General features: G+C 41.8%; 3 protein-coding genes across 3 annotated transcripts; 2 read left to right on the forward strand and 1 right to left on the reverse strand.

Annotated features, from left to right (window-relative positions):
• Positions 1-5,106: 5,106 nt before the first annotated feature.
• PG994_014063 (uncharacterized protein) lies at positions 5,107-5,680 on the reverse strand (the record flags this gene model as incomplete). Its single annotated transcript, XM_066865472.1, has 2 exons — positions 5,107-5,497; positions 5,622-5,680. The coding sequence occupies 2 exons, from the start codon at positions 5,678-5,680 to the stop codon at positions 5,107-5,109; spliced, it is 450 nt and encodes a 149-aa protein (XP_066708601.1).
• Positions 5,681-6,407: 727 nt separating this feature from the next.
• Positions 6,408-6,727, forward strand: PG994_014064 (uncharacterized protein; the record flags this gene model as incomplete). The annotated part of the gene is given in 2 exon segments (XM_066865473.1): positions 6,408-6,510; positions 6,528-6,727. 2 exon segments carry the CDS (start codon positions 6,408-6,410, stop codon positions 6,725-6,727), a joined length of 303 nt encoding a protein of 100 aa, XP_066708602.1.
• Positions 6,728-8,210: 1,483 nt separating this feature from the next.
• PG994_014065 (uncharacterized protein) lies at positions 8,211-11,418 on the forward strand (the record flags this gene model as incomplete). The annotated part of the gene is given in 6 exon segments (XM_066865474.1): positions 8,211-9,476; positions 9,497-9,665; positions 9,686-10,439; positions 10,457-10,578; positions 10,674-10,882; positions 10,981-11,418. 6 exon segments carry the CDS (start codon positions 8,211-8,213, stop codon positions 11,416-11,418), a joined length of 2,958 nt encoding a protein of 985 aa, XP_066708603.1.
• Positions 11,419-15,977: the final 4,559 nt, after the last annotated feature.

Consider the following 15,977-nt stretch of genomic DNA (forward strand, 5'->3'; position numbering starts at 1 on the left):
ACTTATAAATCTAGGGTTATACGTCGGGCTTAAAGTATCCCGTAATGTCGCGGACGATTATTCCGTACGGATACCGGGTATCTCTCGCTTAAGCGGCGGTTATTCGACTATCTATTCTTAAAAAGAATATAGAATATCTTTTTTTCGAGTTTTCGAAGTCGGTTTTATTAATTAGTTCCGTTAATAAGTAAGAGCGGCCGGTAATATTAAATTTACGAGCTTATTTTTTAAAGATTCGTTTACCGGTATATTAATTCCGTTTTTTTTAAAATATATAATTAACTTAATCGAAATAATATTCGATTTATTTTTCGAACTTTATATTAAACGTTTTTTAATAAAAATTTATTTTTATTTTTAATATATAATATTTTAAAAAGTATCGTATAAAGTATATCGTAAATAGTTTAAGTATTATTTTTTTTTAAAATACGTTTAAAAGTTCGAGTTTTTAAAAAACGAGGTTAACGTTTTTTTTTAAATTATTAAAAAAATCCCGATATTTTAAAAAACCTTTTCGTATATAAATAGTTCGAGGTCTAAGGTCGTCGGTTTATTTAAGTTCGGTACGTCCGGGCTCGGTCTCGATTCGTTAACCGTAATTAATTCTATTTTAATAAAGGTTATCGTTTTATAAATTATATAATAAAGTTTTTTAAATATATAATTATATATAATTTAACTAGTTTCGCGTATAATTTAAAACTTAGTCTCTTTTTTATAATATATACTTAAAAAAAGGGGTTCCTCTTCATACGGTTAATTTAGTTCGGCTCTTTTTCTAAATCTTTAACGGGCGGAAATTCTCGGGGCTCTTTAGCACGGTCGCCCTTACATCGATAAGGGCGTAAAACCGTCTCTTCACTCGTATTAATCTATAATCGCCACGGGTAACTATTAATTAATATTAAATCAGCTTTTATATATACGTATTAATTTCGAATTTAATCGAGGTTATATCATTATATTTTATTATTTATATCTATTTTTTATACGAGCTATAAGGGGTATTATATACCCCTCTTTATAAAATAGAAAAGGGGTTCGTACGCGTAGGTACGTGGCACTTTCTTTAAAGTAGTATAAAAAACCTTAGTTCCTGCTATTCTAATAATATTAAAAAAAGAGGTACGTTTTCCCGGTAAATATAATATACGGAGGGATAACGTAACTATATAATCCGACGCTTTAAATAATTATAACCTATTCTCGATTCTTTTATTAAATTACTTTAGGCCTCTTATATTAATTAAAGGTTATAAAGATTATTTTAAATAAGATTTAGCTTATAAAAAAGCCGGTTTCGTTAAAGTTATAAATATCCTCTTTTTAAATCCTATATTTATTAATTATATTTCGTACGAGGGTAAACTAAGCGCGATACGCGTCGAGATCTTTATAAAGGACTCTTTAATAATCGATTCTTTAATTAAAACGTATTCTAAGGTTTAATTATTATCGTATAAAGTTCGAAGTTTAATTAATACTGACGCGTCTCGCGTCGCGTTAACGAAATAATCGATTCGTTATATCTTTTATATTATTAAATTAAAAAAGAAACGATCGCGGATTTAAATTAATTATATACCTTATAATTACCCTTTTTTTTAAATTCGTTAATTTCTGAGATTTCGTAGAGATTTCGCGTTTTATAAAGAAACCGAGCCGTCGGTTACGAAAGGTTATATAAGCTAGCTAACGATACTACGGTCACCTCATATAACGGCGACCTTAAAAATTAATAATAATATTATATAATAATAATACGAATAATTTAATTAAAAATTAATATAAAATTTTAAAAACATCGTTTTAATCTCGAAACGCTTCTATAATATTCTTAATCTTAAATTTAAAATTAGATTTAATTATAACGGCTTCCGGTGCCGACGATAAAAGAGTAATAGTTTAGGGTTTCGATATAACGCTATTTATTTCCCTTTTAATTACTATAGTATCTCGTATACGCGTAAACTTCTAATTAAGGCTAACTATTACTTTTTTCCTCTTTTAACCTCTTTCTTTTTTTGAATTACTTTTTAAAAGTAACTTTTCTGTACTCTAATTAGCTGATTTAGCCGTTTAAAATATTTAAACTCTTTTAAAACTTCCGGAATAAAACCCGGCGCGTCGCGCTATCGAAAATAGTATTACTACTAAGCGTATCCGTTAACTCTTTAATTTAACGGCTAATCGTAAGTATTAATAACGCTATAAAAGAGAATTATTTATTAAAAACGTCGGGGGGAGGCTTAAATAATCCTGCCTTTATTTAGTTTTTTATCCTCTAATTTTAATTATTAAAGGGCTTATTAATATCGCGAAGGGATATATTAATTACGGCCTAGCTATTAATTATTATATACGGCAGAAAAGTAAACCTTTTAATTAGTTCGTAATATCGAAAGAAATTCCTCTTATTAATATTTATATTATTAAACCTTATATAGTATAGGATTACTTTTTAATAGTAAATATCCTTTAATATATTAAAAAAATTAAAATTTAAAGGTTATAATAAGTACGACGAGTGTACTAAGAGGAAGAGAAACTATATTTTATATTTTAAGCACGTTATAATAAAATCTTTATTTACGTGGCTAACGTGGTTATCTAAGATAATAAGCCGCCACTAGTCCTCGTTTTTAAGCTTTATATAAAGGATCAAGAATTTATTTAACTATACTAAAACTAGCTCCTTATTAATCCAGCCTTTAAGGGATACCGTAAAACCTTAATCCTTTATAGTATTTGTTAGCGAGTCCTCCTCTTTCGAAAACCATTACTACTAGACCTATTAATCCTTAAATATAATAAGAGAAGGTAAGGCTTAGCTTAAAGCGTTATTATATTCGATTATAAAAACCCATTCTCGGTTAAAAGAGTTTATAACTAATATTCTTTTTATTTTAATAAGTTTAATAATTATTATATTTATTTTATAACCGAGCTAATTACGGATCTCGTCGATATTAAACCGAAACTCTAAAGGGATCGATTTTAAAATAAAATTATTAAACCGCTCAAAAAAATTAATAATTTTTTTTACGGAAGTTACGTTAAGCTTTAAAAAATCTATCCTTTTAAAAAAAATAGTACTAATAAATAAATAGCGAGTAATAAATCTTTTAATCTAATACTTACCGAGTATTATATTAATCCCGTTAGTTTAAAAAATCTATTAAGCGAATATTCGAAAAATAACGTACGCCGGTAAACAGCTTAAATTATATTACATAAAGCACTAAGTTACGATCTAAAACTCTTCCGCTATTATTAAAGCTTAGAAAGACTTATTCCGTTATTTTATAGCTTTACGGCCGTGAATCCGAGCCCTTAGAATTATTTTAGGGATATTACATTTCTTAGCGGCTTATTTTATTAATAAACTATTTATAATATCTTAAATCGCGCGTTATAATATTAACTCGTTAAGTTTACGGCCTATCGAAAAAATAAAAAGAAAAGGAAGAAAATAATATTATTTAATTAATTATAAATTAAAAGCTAACTAGTTTATATACTAATTTATATATAGTACTATTAAAGGCTATTTAAATTTAAGGGTCGCCTTTATATAAAGTGACCGTAGCACCGTCAGCTAGCTTAAAGGAATTTATATATTAAAGCTATACGTCGGAGACTTAATTTTAGGTTATTTTAAAGCGCTTAAAAAGTTGAAAGTATTTACTTCTCTTTTTAAATATCGACTATATTATATTATAGAGGAAATTAAATATAAAGGTTATTAAAATAAAATATAACGAAAGTGTTTAATTTATTTATATATTTAATTCACTTATAAAATACATTAATTTATAATTAAAAAAGAATTATACTTATTACTCTACTTTTAAATTAATTTTATTAACTTAGTAGATTTAAATAAGGAGCAATTTTATCGGTCTATCTTTAGAGCTACCCTCGGAAATCTTGAAGCCTACCGAGGCGTAAGCTTAAAAGCTAATAAAACAGCTTGATAAAATCACGTCTAAACCTTTTAAAAAGCATTGAAAATGGCGCTAGTGAAGCATTTTAAACCCTTTAAAGAAAATATAATTTACAGATGCGTGTTAGTATTAAACTAACCTCGACTTCTATTAACGCGTTATTAAGTACACCTAACAGTTATAAGCACGATAAAACTAGATTAAGACAATAGAGCTGCAGTTCAACAAACGAATCAGTGTCCCATGGCACAAACGGCAAAACTCAGACATACATTCCCATCCTGGAGGTGGTATGTTCCTAGGCCAGGAGACTCAACCAGCTAAGGTAGAAAGGATATGCGCACTTACAACTGAGACATCTGTTATATAGGCAAACGATTTGTAAGACCATTAGAGAAAACAAGGTCAGTATCCGAGAAGATCTATTGGACACGGCGGCACTTGGTGTTTGAGACAAAAGGAAACAACACGAAACGGATCGTTTGTAGCTTCTTGTCAAACGGTTCTTCAACTACTTAAATGACAAGATCCGTTACCGGGCTTCTAATTGAAGTCGAATCACTCACCAAAGCCGCAACTGAAGATTGACGATGCAGTTTCGGAGCCCACAAGCCCAACAGAGGATGATGACAGGAGACTTGAGCTATTATACATGAGACACGCATACGGGTCCGATCGGCGCCACGGGCGATACTTCGGTATTAATCCCACAAGCCCCGCCGACACTACCACCGAAACTGCTGCCCCGATCCCAAGCCAACCGTCGACTTCCCAGCAAAAAGGCATTGGGGAGTATGTACGACTAGAAGATAGGCCTCCACCTCTTCCGCTCTCGCAGCGAGCAATACTTCCACAGGCATACCGCAATGCTTCCCCTAGTACGCCTCCTGGCAGCAGTAACGGCAATACCCATGGAAGCACTCGTACTACTCGCTCTTCTCCCGTTCCATCTCCTACTGTAGCTGTCCACAGTCCATCCACTTCCAGCAGCCCATCCATTGGTCCCGTGTACATATTACCTAATGCAACCAACAATCCCCTGCTGCCCCCTACCATCAACCGCTGGAGCCTAGACAGCTCGGACGGGGAGCAGGAAAGGGGTAGAGATACCGGCAGCAGATATGTAATGCGCCGGCTTTCGGTGGCCGCCAGCGGCCTAGCGCATCACCTCAGCTCCACGTCGAGTAACACCAGCCATGAAGACAGCTCGGTCCGCAGCAGCACTGCCCCGAAGCGCAGCAAGAGCAGCAGCAGCAGCAATTCTCGCCAGCACAGTCGCCCTCAAGATCGCCGCCACGACTCCCATGACGGTGGTAAGGATATGATGGGTGATTCGCGAAGCGGCCGCTCTGCCACGGATGACACCACCACTATTGTTGGCCAAGAGGAGACGGAGAACGGCGGTGGTACGTATCGTCTTCGTTATGACAGATCGCCCCGATTCTTCGGCGACTTCGGCAGGCGGCTGGTGGCCCGCATGGCAGAGGATCGCGCTAGACGACGGCGATCCGGCAGCACGCCACCGTTGTCTCAATCGGGTCGGTACGCTACTGCATCGAGTCGTCGAACTTCTCCAAACAATCTGCCAGACCGCAACAACTAATCAAATCGCACTACGTGATACTACTAATGACCTAAGCAAGACCGCAAGGATGCAGGGCCTGCTGTTACCTGAGAACAACACGAGTACGGGTGGACAAATAAAAGGGGAAGAGTTGTTCATCTTGCATTCTTTTCAGGGGATACAAGGGCTCGACACTCCAAAGTTTCGACACGGAGACAAAGAGTCACATAGAAGATGATCGTTCCAATGACGACTCATCTGGGTCTTTGTATGCCGAGTATGGGTCCCTGACATGAAATGAGTAGAGAAATTTGGTTTACAAGGATTAATGAATAAGAGTTCCCTACCTTTCGTGTCCCACCAGGTGAAAGCTGATAGATAGGCAAGTGGAGGTGAGAGATACCAAATATGCAAAAAGGGGTAAAGTTCAGACACGAGAGCGCAACGATTGGAAATGGTATGATGACTTACGATATTAAGTATCCTTGTAGTTGTAAAGCCCCGTAAACAGGTATTCCGAGGTGCAGCCAGATAATCAAGGAGAAAGGATTGAACAGGAGTGCCTCGATCTTATGTATTCCAAATAACCCAATTTGAGCCCATCAAAAGAGACGAAATCCTCACTTCGGCATACCTTAGGGCCCATCCCTTTTATTGCACCAACATCAGTGGAAGAGGGGAAGCTCAGGGTGCGGAACACATTTATGATACACTACGTATCTCACTTCAAACCTAGTGGGTGGCGTGTTGAGCCTGCCGTGTGTTAAGCATGTCGCGTGTTACATCCATCATGTACAGTTATGATGGTTGGAAACTCTCTGGTCGATCTAGGAAGCAGGATTGCGTGCTGATGCAACCTTCTTGCTTTCTTCCCGCCAGAGTGTACGCCACGAATGCCGCCACAAGGTATAAAGCCCGGTGCGACATCCAATAGCGGCCTGTATCGACAACGATTCGGCCACGCCCGAAGTCCTCAAGCCGGCGGTAGTGAAGCCGGTTCATTGCGGCGACAGTGGCGCGGGTGGCGGCTTCATCTTCTTTCGTGGTGCACTTTGGCTTGTACCGAAACTTCAGCCTGCACATCCAGCGCGCCGTCTCAATCGAAGGGACTGGCCAAGAGGCCGTGCCCGTGGTCGAGATCGAGCCGAGCAATTGGGATGATATCGCTCGCGACGATGGTGCGGGTTTAAGCTACGGCACGGGTGGCTCATAGCATCCAGCCCCCCAATGTGCTAAATACCCTTCTGGCAGTCCCCCTTCCTAGAGAGACGAGTCGCGAAACCAACTCAAAGAGTGGACATAAAAACGTCTTGTTAGTCCCCGGTAGCAGAAGAAAGAGACAAAGTTCACCTGTGCATATTGCCCAACCCTGCGCATTAGGGTTCAAATCCAGGATAGCTCTAAACCAGCCTTGCCAGTTATTCTAGCCTAAAAATGTAAGGCACGGTCTACTGGTAGACCTGGAGATCAGAAGATTCAGCTCCTGAGGGTCTATCGCACGTTAGATGAGGACAACTCTTTATTTTGGATGAGACTGAAGATGGTGATCCCAAACTGTTCGCCCTTCATACACAACGGATGAGCAGCAGAGAGAGCCGTCGCATACTTGTTTCCAGTGCCATCGAACGATTGGCCCCTGAGATGAAAGTCAGAGGAAGCCTCTTCGCGGGCCGACGAAACTATCGTGGCGAGAGTTTGGGTGGCTGTATCGGGCGTGAACCAAAGACGGTTATTGACACATAACAGCATTTTTGAACCCGCATGGAACTATTTTACGCCCATTCGCAGCTTACTTGCGTAAGTAGATTCGCCCAGGCAGCTTGTCCTTCGCGAAATGCCCACGAACTGAGGAAAGTGCTTCTAGCCTGCTGCTGCCAAAAATAAATCCAAATTCACCAGCCCTTGGCACGAAGAAGCAACGGGTGTGGCGGCTAAGTTCCCTCTTCAAAGAACGAAAATATCTTCTTGGCAGACCCAGTGCGTAAAACCTACCCGATCAAGCAGCCGAGGCTTGCGGCCAACATCTCTGTTTCTCAACCCAGCTCACATGATGTCATTGTTTAGACCTCCAGCTTTGGCCTCCCGATTTTGTGTCATGTCAATAGTCAAACGGAACCACCCTTGGCCCGGCCCTGAGCTTAAGTCTGAAAATCTGGGGTAAAAGGGGGGCGGGCGCAGGTCGGAGATTTAAAGCTAAACCTAACCCCCAGCTTTTGCTCATGGGACGAAGCACGGGAGTGATCTCCGGGGCAAACATGCCATTTCTTCAAATGCATCATGGACCTGGGACCCCAGGACCCCTTCTGCTAGGAGCGCAGTGTCTGGGCAGTCTATGACAAAATATGGCAAGAGGGGTTCCAGTTCTCCCTGAGCTGTCATTCTTCAACATGTTCTTCGATCTACCCCAGTTGTTTTTGCATCCGTTTCTTACACATAACAAATTCAACGTGCCTCTGCTTCCGTTACTTTATCAAAATCAAAGCAGTAGATCTGGTATATCATCATGAGCTCCCGGCAGGGTCGCCATGGCCCGCCTGTGGACAGCGAACGCAGCGTACGCAGGACGCTGGTCACTGCGATCTGCATCCTCAGCCTCAGCCTATCGAGCCTGTTGCTTCTGAGGTCCAAATGGCAGATGGCAAACTACGGGGACTGAGGGGGGGCAACCAGCTAAGTCATGGATACCGAGCACCCTGATGAAGCAGTCCACGGCAGACGCGATCGCGGGCGATGAACTCATACGCAGGAATGTCCTGGCCTTTGTCGACTTTGGTGCCGACGCCTCAGACGAATGGGCGACTCGATCCGGCTCCGAGTCTCTCAGAGAGGCTAGCCAGGTTCTCCGCACTATGCGAGATGAGCTTTTTCTAAACGCAAGATTTCAATCCAGCGAACCCCTCGGTAGCACCACTGGTGAGATTGTGCATCTAGGAAAGAGAGGGGAAGCCAACAACAATGCCAGGAGAAAGATCGGCCCCAGAGGCTTCTTGGAAGATATCGCCGACAAGGGAATCCAAGCCGTCATCAACGCCGCCGGTGGGTCGTTGGCGGGCGTTGGCGCGGCCGCGGGTGTCGGCGTTGGCCAGGGCGCGGTGCAGGGTCTCAAGCTCAAATCGGCGGATGAAGCCAAGGCCATCGCGAGCCAGATCATGAAGGAGACCGGCGACGACTACTCCAAGCTGAGCCCGGTCATCATCGCCGTGGGCAGCAACGCCGCCGCCGTCATCACGCGCTCCGTCGATCTGGGCAACCTCACCAGCAACACGATGCTCGCGCCGGCCGCCCGGGGCCTGGCCGTCGGCCTGGGCAACGGCGCCGTGGATGGGCTGGGGCTCGCGCAGCGGCCCGCGCCGCCGAACACGAGCAGCCTGGTCGATGTGGCGGGCAACCTCGGCTACGGGCTCTCGAACACGGTCGCTAGCAGCATCAATGTCCAGCAACTCCTCAACAGTACGGGCGCCAACACGATCAAGCAACAGCTGCCGGCTGGCGTGATGGGGCTAGCGGTGGGCGTCGGGACCGGGGCCGTATCCGGGCTCAACATCAGTCAGGTCCCGCCTCCGTCGGAGAACAACACTGACGTCCCTTCACTGTTGAAGGTATTCGGCTACGGGCTTTCTAATTCCGTCACCAGCAGCGTCCCACTCCAGAACCTCGTCGCCGTCATCCCAGGTGGCGCCGCCGGATTGACGCAACAACTGCCCAGCGCCGTCCTGAACCTGGCTACCGGGATCGGTAATGGGGCCGTGACGGGCTTGAAGATCGCCAACGTGCCGCCGCCGCCGGAGAATGCCAGCATACCAGCCATAGCCGGAACATTCGGGTACGGACTAAGCAACTCAGTGGCCAGTAATGTGGATGTCAAAGGATTACTTGCCAAAGCGGCCGGGAGTGGCATCACCAGTGGCATCGCCGCGCAGGCGCCCCAGATTGCGCTGGGTCTCGGCCAAGGGCAAGCAACGGTGCTGTCACGGGCCTTAAGCTCAACACCGTGGCACCTCCGAACGGCAGTAGCCCCGGCGACATCGCAGGAAGTCTCGGGTACGGACTCACACAGTCCGTGACAAGCAATCTGGACCTGAGCAAGATCGGCTCCGTCCTCAACCCGAAGCTTCTTCTGGACAACCTGCCGCAAGCTGCGTCCGGCTTGGGTAGGGGTCTCGGGCCGGAGTTCCCATCGGCCTCGGCATCCAGCCGGACCCTGGTCCAGTCGTCGGACCGAATGGCACCAGGAACGACGTGGGCGCCATCACCGAGGACTTCGGCGCCGGCCTCACTTCGGGCTTCTTGGCGAACGGCACACTGCCCAAGGTATTGGCGATGGCCGCGGGCTCGGGCCTTTTACCCAAGGTCGATCTCGGCTCCGCCGCCAACGGGCTGGGCCGCGGTCTCACGCAGGGCGTGTCGGACGCCATCACGGCCATGGGCGGGTTCAACTCGCTCCTGAACGGCAACTCGACCGTCCCCACCGGCCCCGTCCCTAACACGCCGGTGCTCTTCAACGACTCGCTGAACGGGGCAGCCACGGGGCTGGGCCAGGGGCTCGGCACCGGCGGCGCCCTCGCGGTGCAAAAGGTGCTCACGAGCGGCGCCCTCGCCGGCATCTCGCAGAACCTCAACCTCACCAAGCGCATCGTCCCCGGCTTCCTCCCCGGCGCTTCTTCTCAGATCGTCCCGCGGAGCGTCGCGCTGCTGGACCCACGGCAAGCCACTCCGCAACCGCAGCCGGGTGAGGTCGTGAAGTTCAACGTCAGCAACGTCATCACGGCCGACACGGTCTCGCGCCTCGTGCAGAGGGGCCTTGACTTGATGACGGCCCGGGGGTTTGGCGGTCTTGCGCTCTTCGCACAGTCCACCTTCAAGCAGCCGGCCAAGTTCAACATCGATGAGGTCAAGCCCTTCCTCCCCCGGGCGCCATCAAGTTCGTCAGCGACGGCCATAGTTACAACCTGGACCCGCGCACGGGCATCGAGAAAGCTGACACCGGCGTCCTCAACGTCGTCAACGCCATTTCTGTGGATGGCTGGACCTTCACTACCTTGTTCGTCTTTATCGCGCTGCATAGTAAGTGCATACCATCCGGTCGTCCATCCGTATAGATATACATGAGATTCCGTGAAACTGATGGCTAACGCTTGTCTCAGTCACTTTTGCAATAGCTGGGCTCCTGGGATTCATTCCCTTGGCTTTGGCGTTTGAAGGTGGCCGGAACATCGTTCTGCGAATCCATAAGCCCCACGTCATGATCAAGGCCCCCTATCACGCTAACGTGCTGTGGCTTGTTATCGGCTTCCCGCTCATTATCGTGCAATTCGTCTTTGCCATCGTGGCAACCAATACCGCCCCACATTTCAAATCGGCTCACGGTGTAAGTCCAGCTCTCTACATACTTGAATGCCGCACGCCTTTGCCCACCCTGTCACAACTGTTGTCCAACTGATCTCGACTGACATGAATCCACCGCAGGTCCTGGGCATAATCACGACCGCCGTGGGCTTCCTCGCGGTCCTGCTGCACTACCTCGTGAAGATGCGGGCCCCCGAGGAAGTGATGCCGCCGTCGACGCTGGGCACGATCCGGCACGCCACCAACGCGCTGCTGCTGCTGCTGTCGGTCGCGACGGCGCTGTCGGGCTTCGCGCAGCTGACCACCATCACCGTCGGGCTGACGCAGACGGTCTACTTCGAGTACACCGTGCTGATGGGGTTCGGGCTGGCCCTGCTCGTCGTGCCCCCCGTGTTCGTCTACCTGCTGGACTGGGCCCTCGTCTACCGCGCCCGCAAGGTCCGGCTCGGCATGCGGCCCCAGGACGAGAAGGCCGCCGTGCTGGAGCGCACGCGGCTGAGGGGGCGGGCGCGGAGCCCGTCTTCGTTCCCGCCGATGTTCCCCTCTGGGCGAAAATGATGTGTGTTACTGTCACTAAGGCAACAATGAGATAATTCATTAATGGTAGTTTGTGGGAGGATTATATGGGAGTTTGTCGACTTTTGCTTTCTTTGTCTTTGATACAGAGCGGCTAGCTATCGAAGATAAATTACTGAATATTTTTGTTTATTTGTGGCTTCAGGTTTGCGCCTCCTACCAAGCTTCTGACTGTCGGCAAGATATGCGAGGAATTGACAGAGATTACTGTTTTTTCTCTTGATCCCCAATGTACTACTTTCCTCACGGTCCTCTTCCTTGGTCTCACCCGGGACTCAGCGGGTGCTGATGAGCTCTCCCTTTTTGACCGCTTAGACCCATTCCCAGATCGTTTAGTGTGACTAGATTGTTGCTTCAACCCCTGAAATTCTTTTCTTGGACCCCTCGGATACACCTGGGTCATGGCATGCCTGCCGAGAGTGCCCTGAACCCTTGGCCTTGACGATGCGTAGCCATGACGGATTGGTCGTTGCATCTGCACATGCCGGTGCTGGGGATGCCTGGATGCGCCCTTGGCCCGTCGCGAACTCTTCGGATTTCGTGTATGAGATGAAGACATCATAGTATGACGACCCGAAAAGGCCTCGCCAACCGCCCGCAAAACCTGCATTAGTCTTGTAGCCAGTTTGGTGACAGATTGCTTTGGGATAGACCAAAGCCCGGGTTCGGCTCGTTTCGGAGGTCGGTGAGTCGGCAAGCGCCGCCCACGGGTAACTTGGACTCATTGGTGGCCTGCTCAGGGGCTGAGAGAGTACCAGCTTTACACTGTGACGGCGTGTAGTACATCGTCATTGGTCGAGGGTACTGCGCGTTAGGTTCTGAGCTGAGGTATCTCCGCGAATCTTTCGCTGCCTCTATAAATGGATTGGGACCTCCCGTCATGTGCGTCCCCCTTTAACCGGGGAATTTCAACAGCCTTTGTATGAAAGGGGCTAGCTGGGTGCGCGCCTGGCGCGTGGTTCAGGACTCTGCGCAAGGTCACGCGTTCTTTCCCAGTCCTTCAAGACCTTCCATACTGATACGTTATCATTGTTTGGTACGGGGTCTGCTGCGATGGTTAATAAGCAGGAGTATTGTGATGGTCTATCGTGAATGGGGAATGTCTCGCGGTTATCTATGAAAGCGAACGGCGCCTGTTGGCCCATCTCGAAAGATTCGCTTTCCTTATGAATTTGTTGTTAGTAGGAGACCTTCTTTTATTGTCTCGGTGGTCTGGGCGTATATCCACCAGGGTGATTCCAGATACAGTCAATCCGTTTGCCATAACAAAGGAATCTTACAGGCCTACGAAGTGCTATTCCACAACATGCCAGACGCCTCGGTCATTTATTTTAAGACATTCAAATGGAATAATAACCCGTAGTTATATCATGTTTGCCATTAAAGACTTTGTGGGGTAGCTTTATAAAGAGAAGTAAGCTAAAGCACCCCTTTACGAGCCACCCCTTTACGGGCTACTTTACTAAGCTACCCTTACCTTTATAATTAAAGCTATTTCTATGGTTAGAATTAATATAAATACACTATTTTTCGTTATTTTTAATAATAATATAATCCTCCGTTTTTATACTATTATTTTTTATAAGTTTTATAGCGTTATGAGGCCTTCTTAATATTTCGATTTCGCTAGTTTTATTTTTATATATAGCTCTACCCTTTAACTTTCGCTTAGCCCGGCGTATATTAGTTATATAAATAAATCGTTATTTCGGTGCGATTTTTATTTTTTAATATATTCTCGTAATCTTTTTATCGAGTTTAATTTAAAAATAATTAATTTAAGTTTCGAAATACGCGAATTTATTAATGTTTTAATTTAAAACTTTATTAGCATTTTTTAATAAAGAGCCGTTAAAAAGGTATTTTAAAAGTAGGGTTTGTAATAACTAATTATTATTCCGTAATTCTTAATTATTAAAAGATATTTTAATAAATATTAAAACTAATTCGGCGAAGAAATTATATATTAATTCTTTTTTAATTATTTCTAATAATTTTAAACGTACCCGGGTAACCTTTAAATCTTATAAAATAACGTATTTTAATAATAACGGCTTCGAGTAATCCCGCGAATAAATTTTAGTCGTTTTTTAAACGTTTTTAATTATAAAAAGATTTAATATATTAATTTTAGCCTACCGGTATACCTTTAATATATTTATTTTTATAAGCTTTAATTTAAAACTCGTATTCGAATAGTTTTTTAAAATAATTTTAACTTTTTTTTAATAAACCGAAAACTATTATATTTAAAACTTATATTATATAATTATAATATAATTTATAAAAGATTAGTTATATTTTATTTAAAAAATAAAATTATAAAAAGTTTTTATTTATATATAATTTATAATTATTATAAATTAAAATAACTTATTTATTATTATAATAAAACTATATATAAAGGATATAAATATTTTAAGTTTAATTTAAAACTATAATATTATTAATCTACTTTTTAAGCGACGCTTTAAGCCGTTAATTATTTTAAAAATAGCCGTTTTAATTTAAAAATTACTAGCTTTAGATATCGGCCCCTTTAAAAATAATTAGCGGCGGGAGGGGTACCTTATTATAGTTTATACACTTACTAAAACTAGACCTAACCATGTAGCTATAGACCCCACTCATCGGCACGGGATACGATAACCTGATCCGGTTACAATATTATAATTAGTAATTATATCGCTAGCTATACTAATATGAACGTAGTTATACTTTAATAGCGTGCGATAAAATAAGCGGCCCTAGCCCGCGCGGCGATAAAACGAATATAAGTGGGCATAATAACAAGGTACGATGAGTCACGTAACGAGCCCCGAAGCAATAAAGGGCACGACGCCCGAGGTAAGCCAACTAAGGCTAGATTACCGTGATTTAAAAGATAAATTATAGTGAGTTAATAATGAGATCATTACGAGTATATAAGTAATTTAAAGGATTAATAAAAAAAGGATTAAATATATAATAATAAAATATTCCCTATATATTTTATATAAATACTTTTTATTTTAATAATTAATTTAAGTATTAATTTAATTTATTAATAAAGTAAATAACCTTAATAACTTTATTATAAATACTTTTAAGTCTACGCCTTTTTAATTACCTTTATTTTTATAAGCTATTACTTATTATATCGATAAAAACGGACTTTTATTACACGTTTAAATACTTTATCGTATTATTAATATAAACTTTAATATATTTTATTAAGTTTTTTTTAAAACTTAAATCACGTTTATTATATTTTAATTACTTTTATTTTTATAAATTATTACTTAACCCTTAAATAATAATACTATAAGAATTATATTTACACCTAGCCCTAATAATATTATCCGATAAGGAAAAATTCTTATCGCCACCCCTAGCGCCCCTTAACAAAACCCTACTATAGAGGTCGAAAGCGATAATAATAATAACGAGCCTACCCGATAAACGCTAGCTAAACGAATTAAGGAACTCGAATAAAAAAGCGCTAATTACTAATATTATTACATACGGCTTAAAAAAAAGTATAACGAGCTCTAAATTAAGAATATATTAAAATAAATATCTTATAATATTAATAAATTATACAAAAAAGTATATCTCTTTTATATAATTATTAATATTATTTAAACCCTTATTATACTTAAAAAGGGTATAAAGATTAATATATTAATATTATTTAACGAAATAAGCGGGAACTTTTAAAGCTTCTTTATTTAAATTAAAGCCTATTAATAATTTTATAAAAGAACGTTTTAAAACATTACTTAACGAGTTATTCATACCGCCTCGTTTTTTAAAAATAAAATACTCGCTTAGTTTAAACTTTACTTAAATAAACTTATAAAAAACGATTAATAAGTTAAGCTATGCCGTATAAAGGTATAACGAATTTTTAAAAACTACGATAGCTTTAAATAAGCTTTTAAATCACTCTTTTAAAACCCCGATAAAAAACAATAGGCGGAGAAAAAACTAGAGGCTCTTAAATAAAAAGGGTTAACTATTTTATATACCGCCGATTCCGACGTATTATAACCCGATTAAACTATATTAAAATTATTAAAATTATAATATATTATTAAGGGTTAAAAAAGAATATTAAGAACAAACTTAGCCGGTTAAACACCCTTAATAATTTCTTTTCGTATATAGAGCTTACTATTAAAATCGATACTCGTATATATAAATAACGCCGTAAAAAATAAGGCGAACTATAACAATAAACTAATCGGATCTAAACTAATACCGGATAACCATATTAATATAATAACATACCGCCTAAGAGTATTATAACATATAGCTATTATAATAAACCTATAAATCTTAACGCTATTAAATATAATAAATATAATAAAAAATAATACGTTACCTGCTATAATTATTAAAAATAAGAATATTACGTTTAAAAATATTAAGTATTAAAAAAAAACTTCCGACAAATATTAAACGGACAATATATTAACGCTATTAAAATAAAAAACACCCTTATAATAACTATTAAAAGTAATAACGCTACTATTAAACACGGCAGCCTATCTTAAATA

This window comes from Apiospora phragmitis (genome assembly GCF_038363925.1).
Source record: "Apiospora phragmitis strain CBS 135458 chromosome Unknown utg000013l:1.0-2965645.0:1.0-2969333.0, whole genome shotgun sequence".
NCBI lineage: Eukaryota > Fungi > Ascomycota > Sordariomycetes > Amphisphaeriales > Apiosporaceae > Apiospora > Apiospora phragmitis.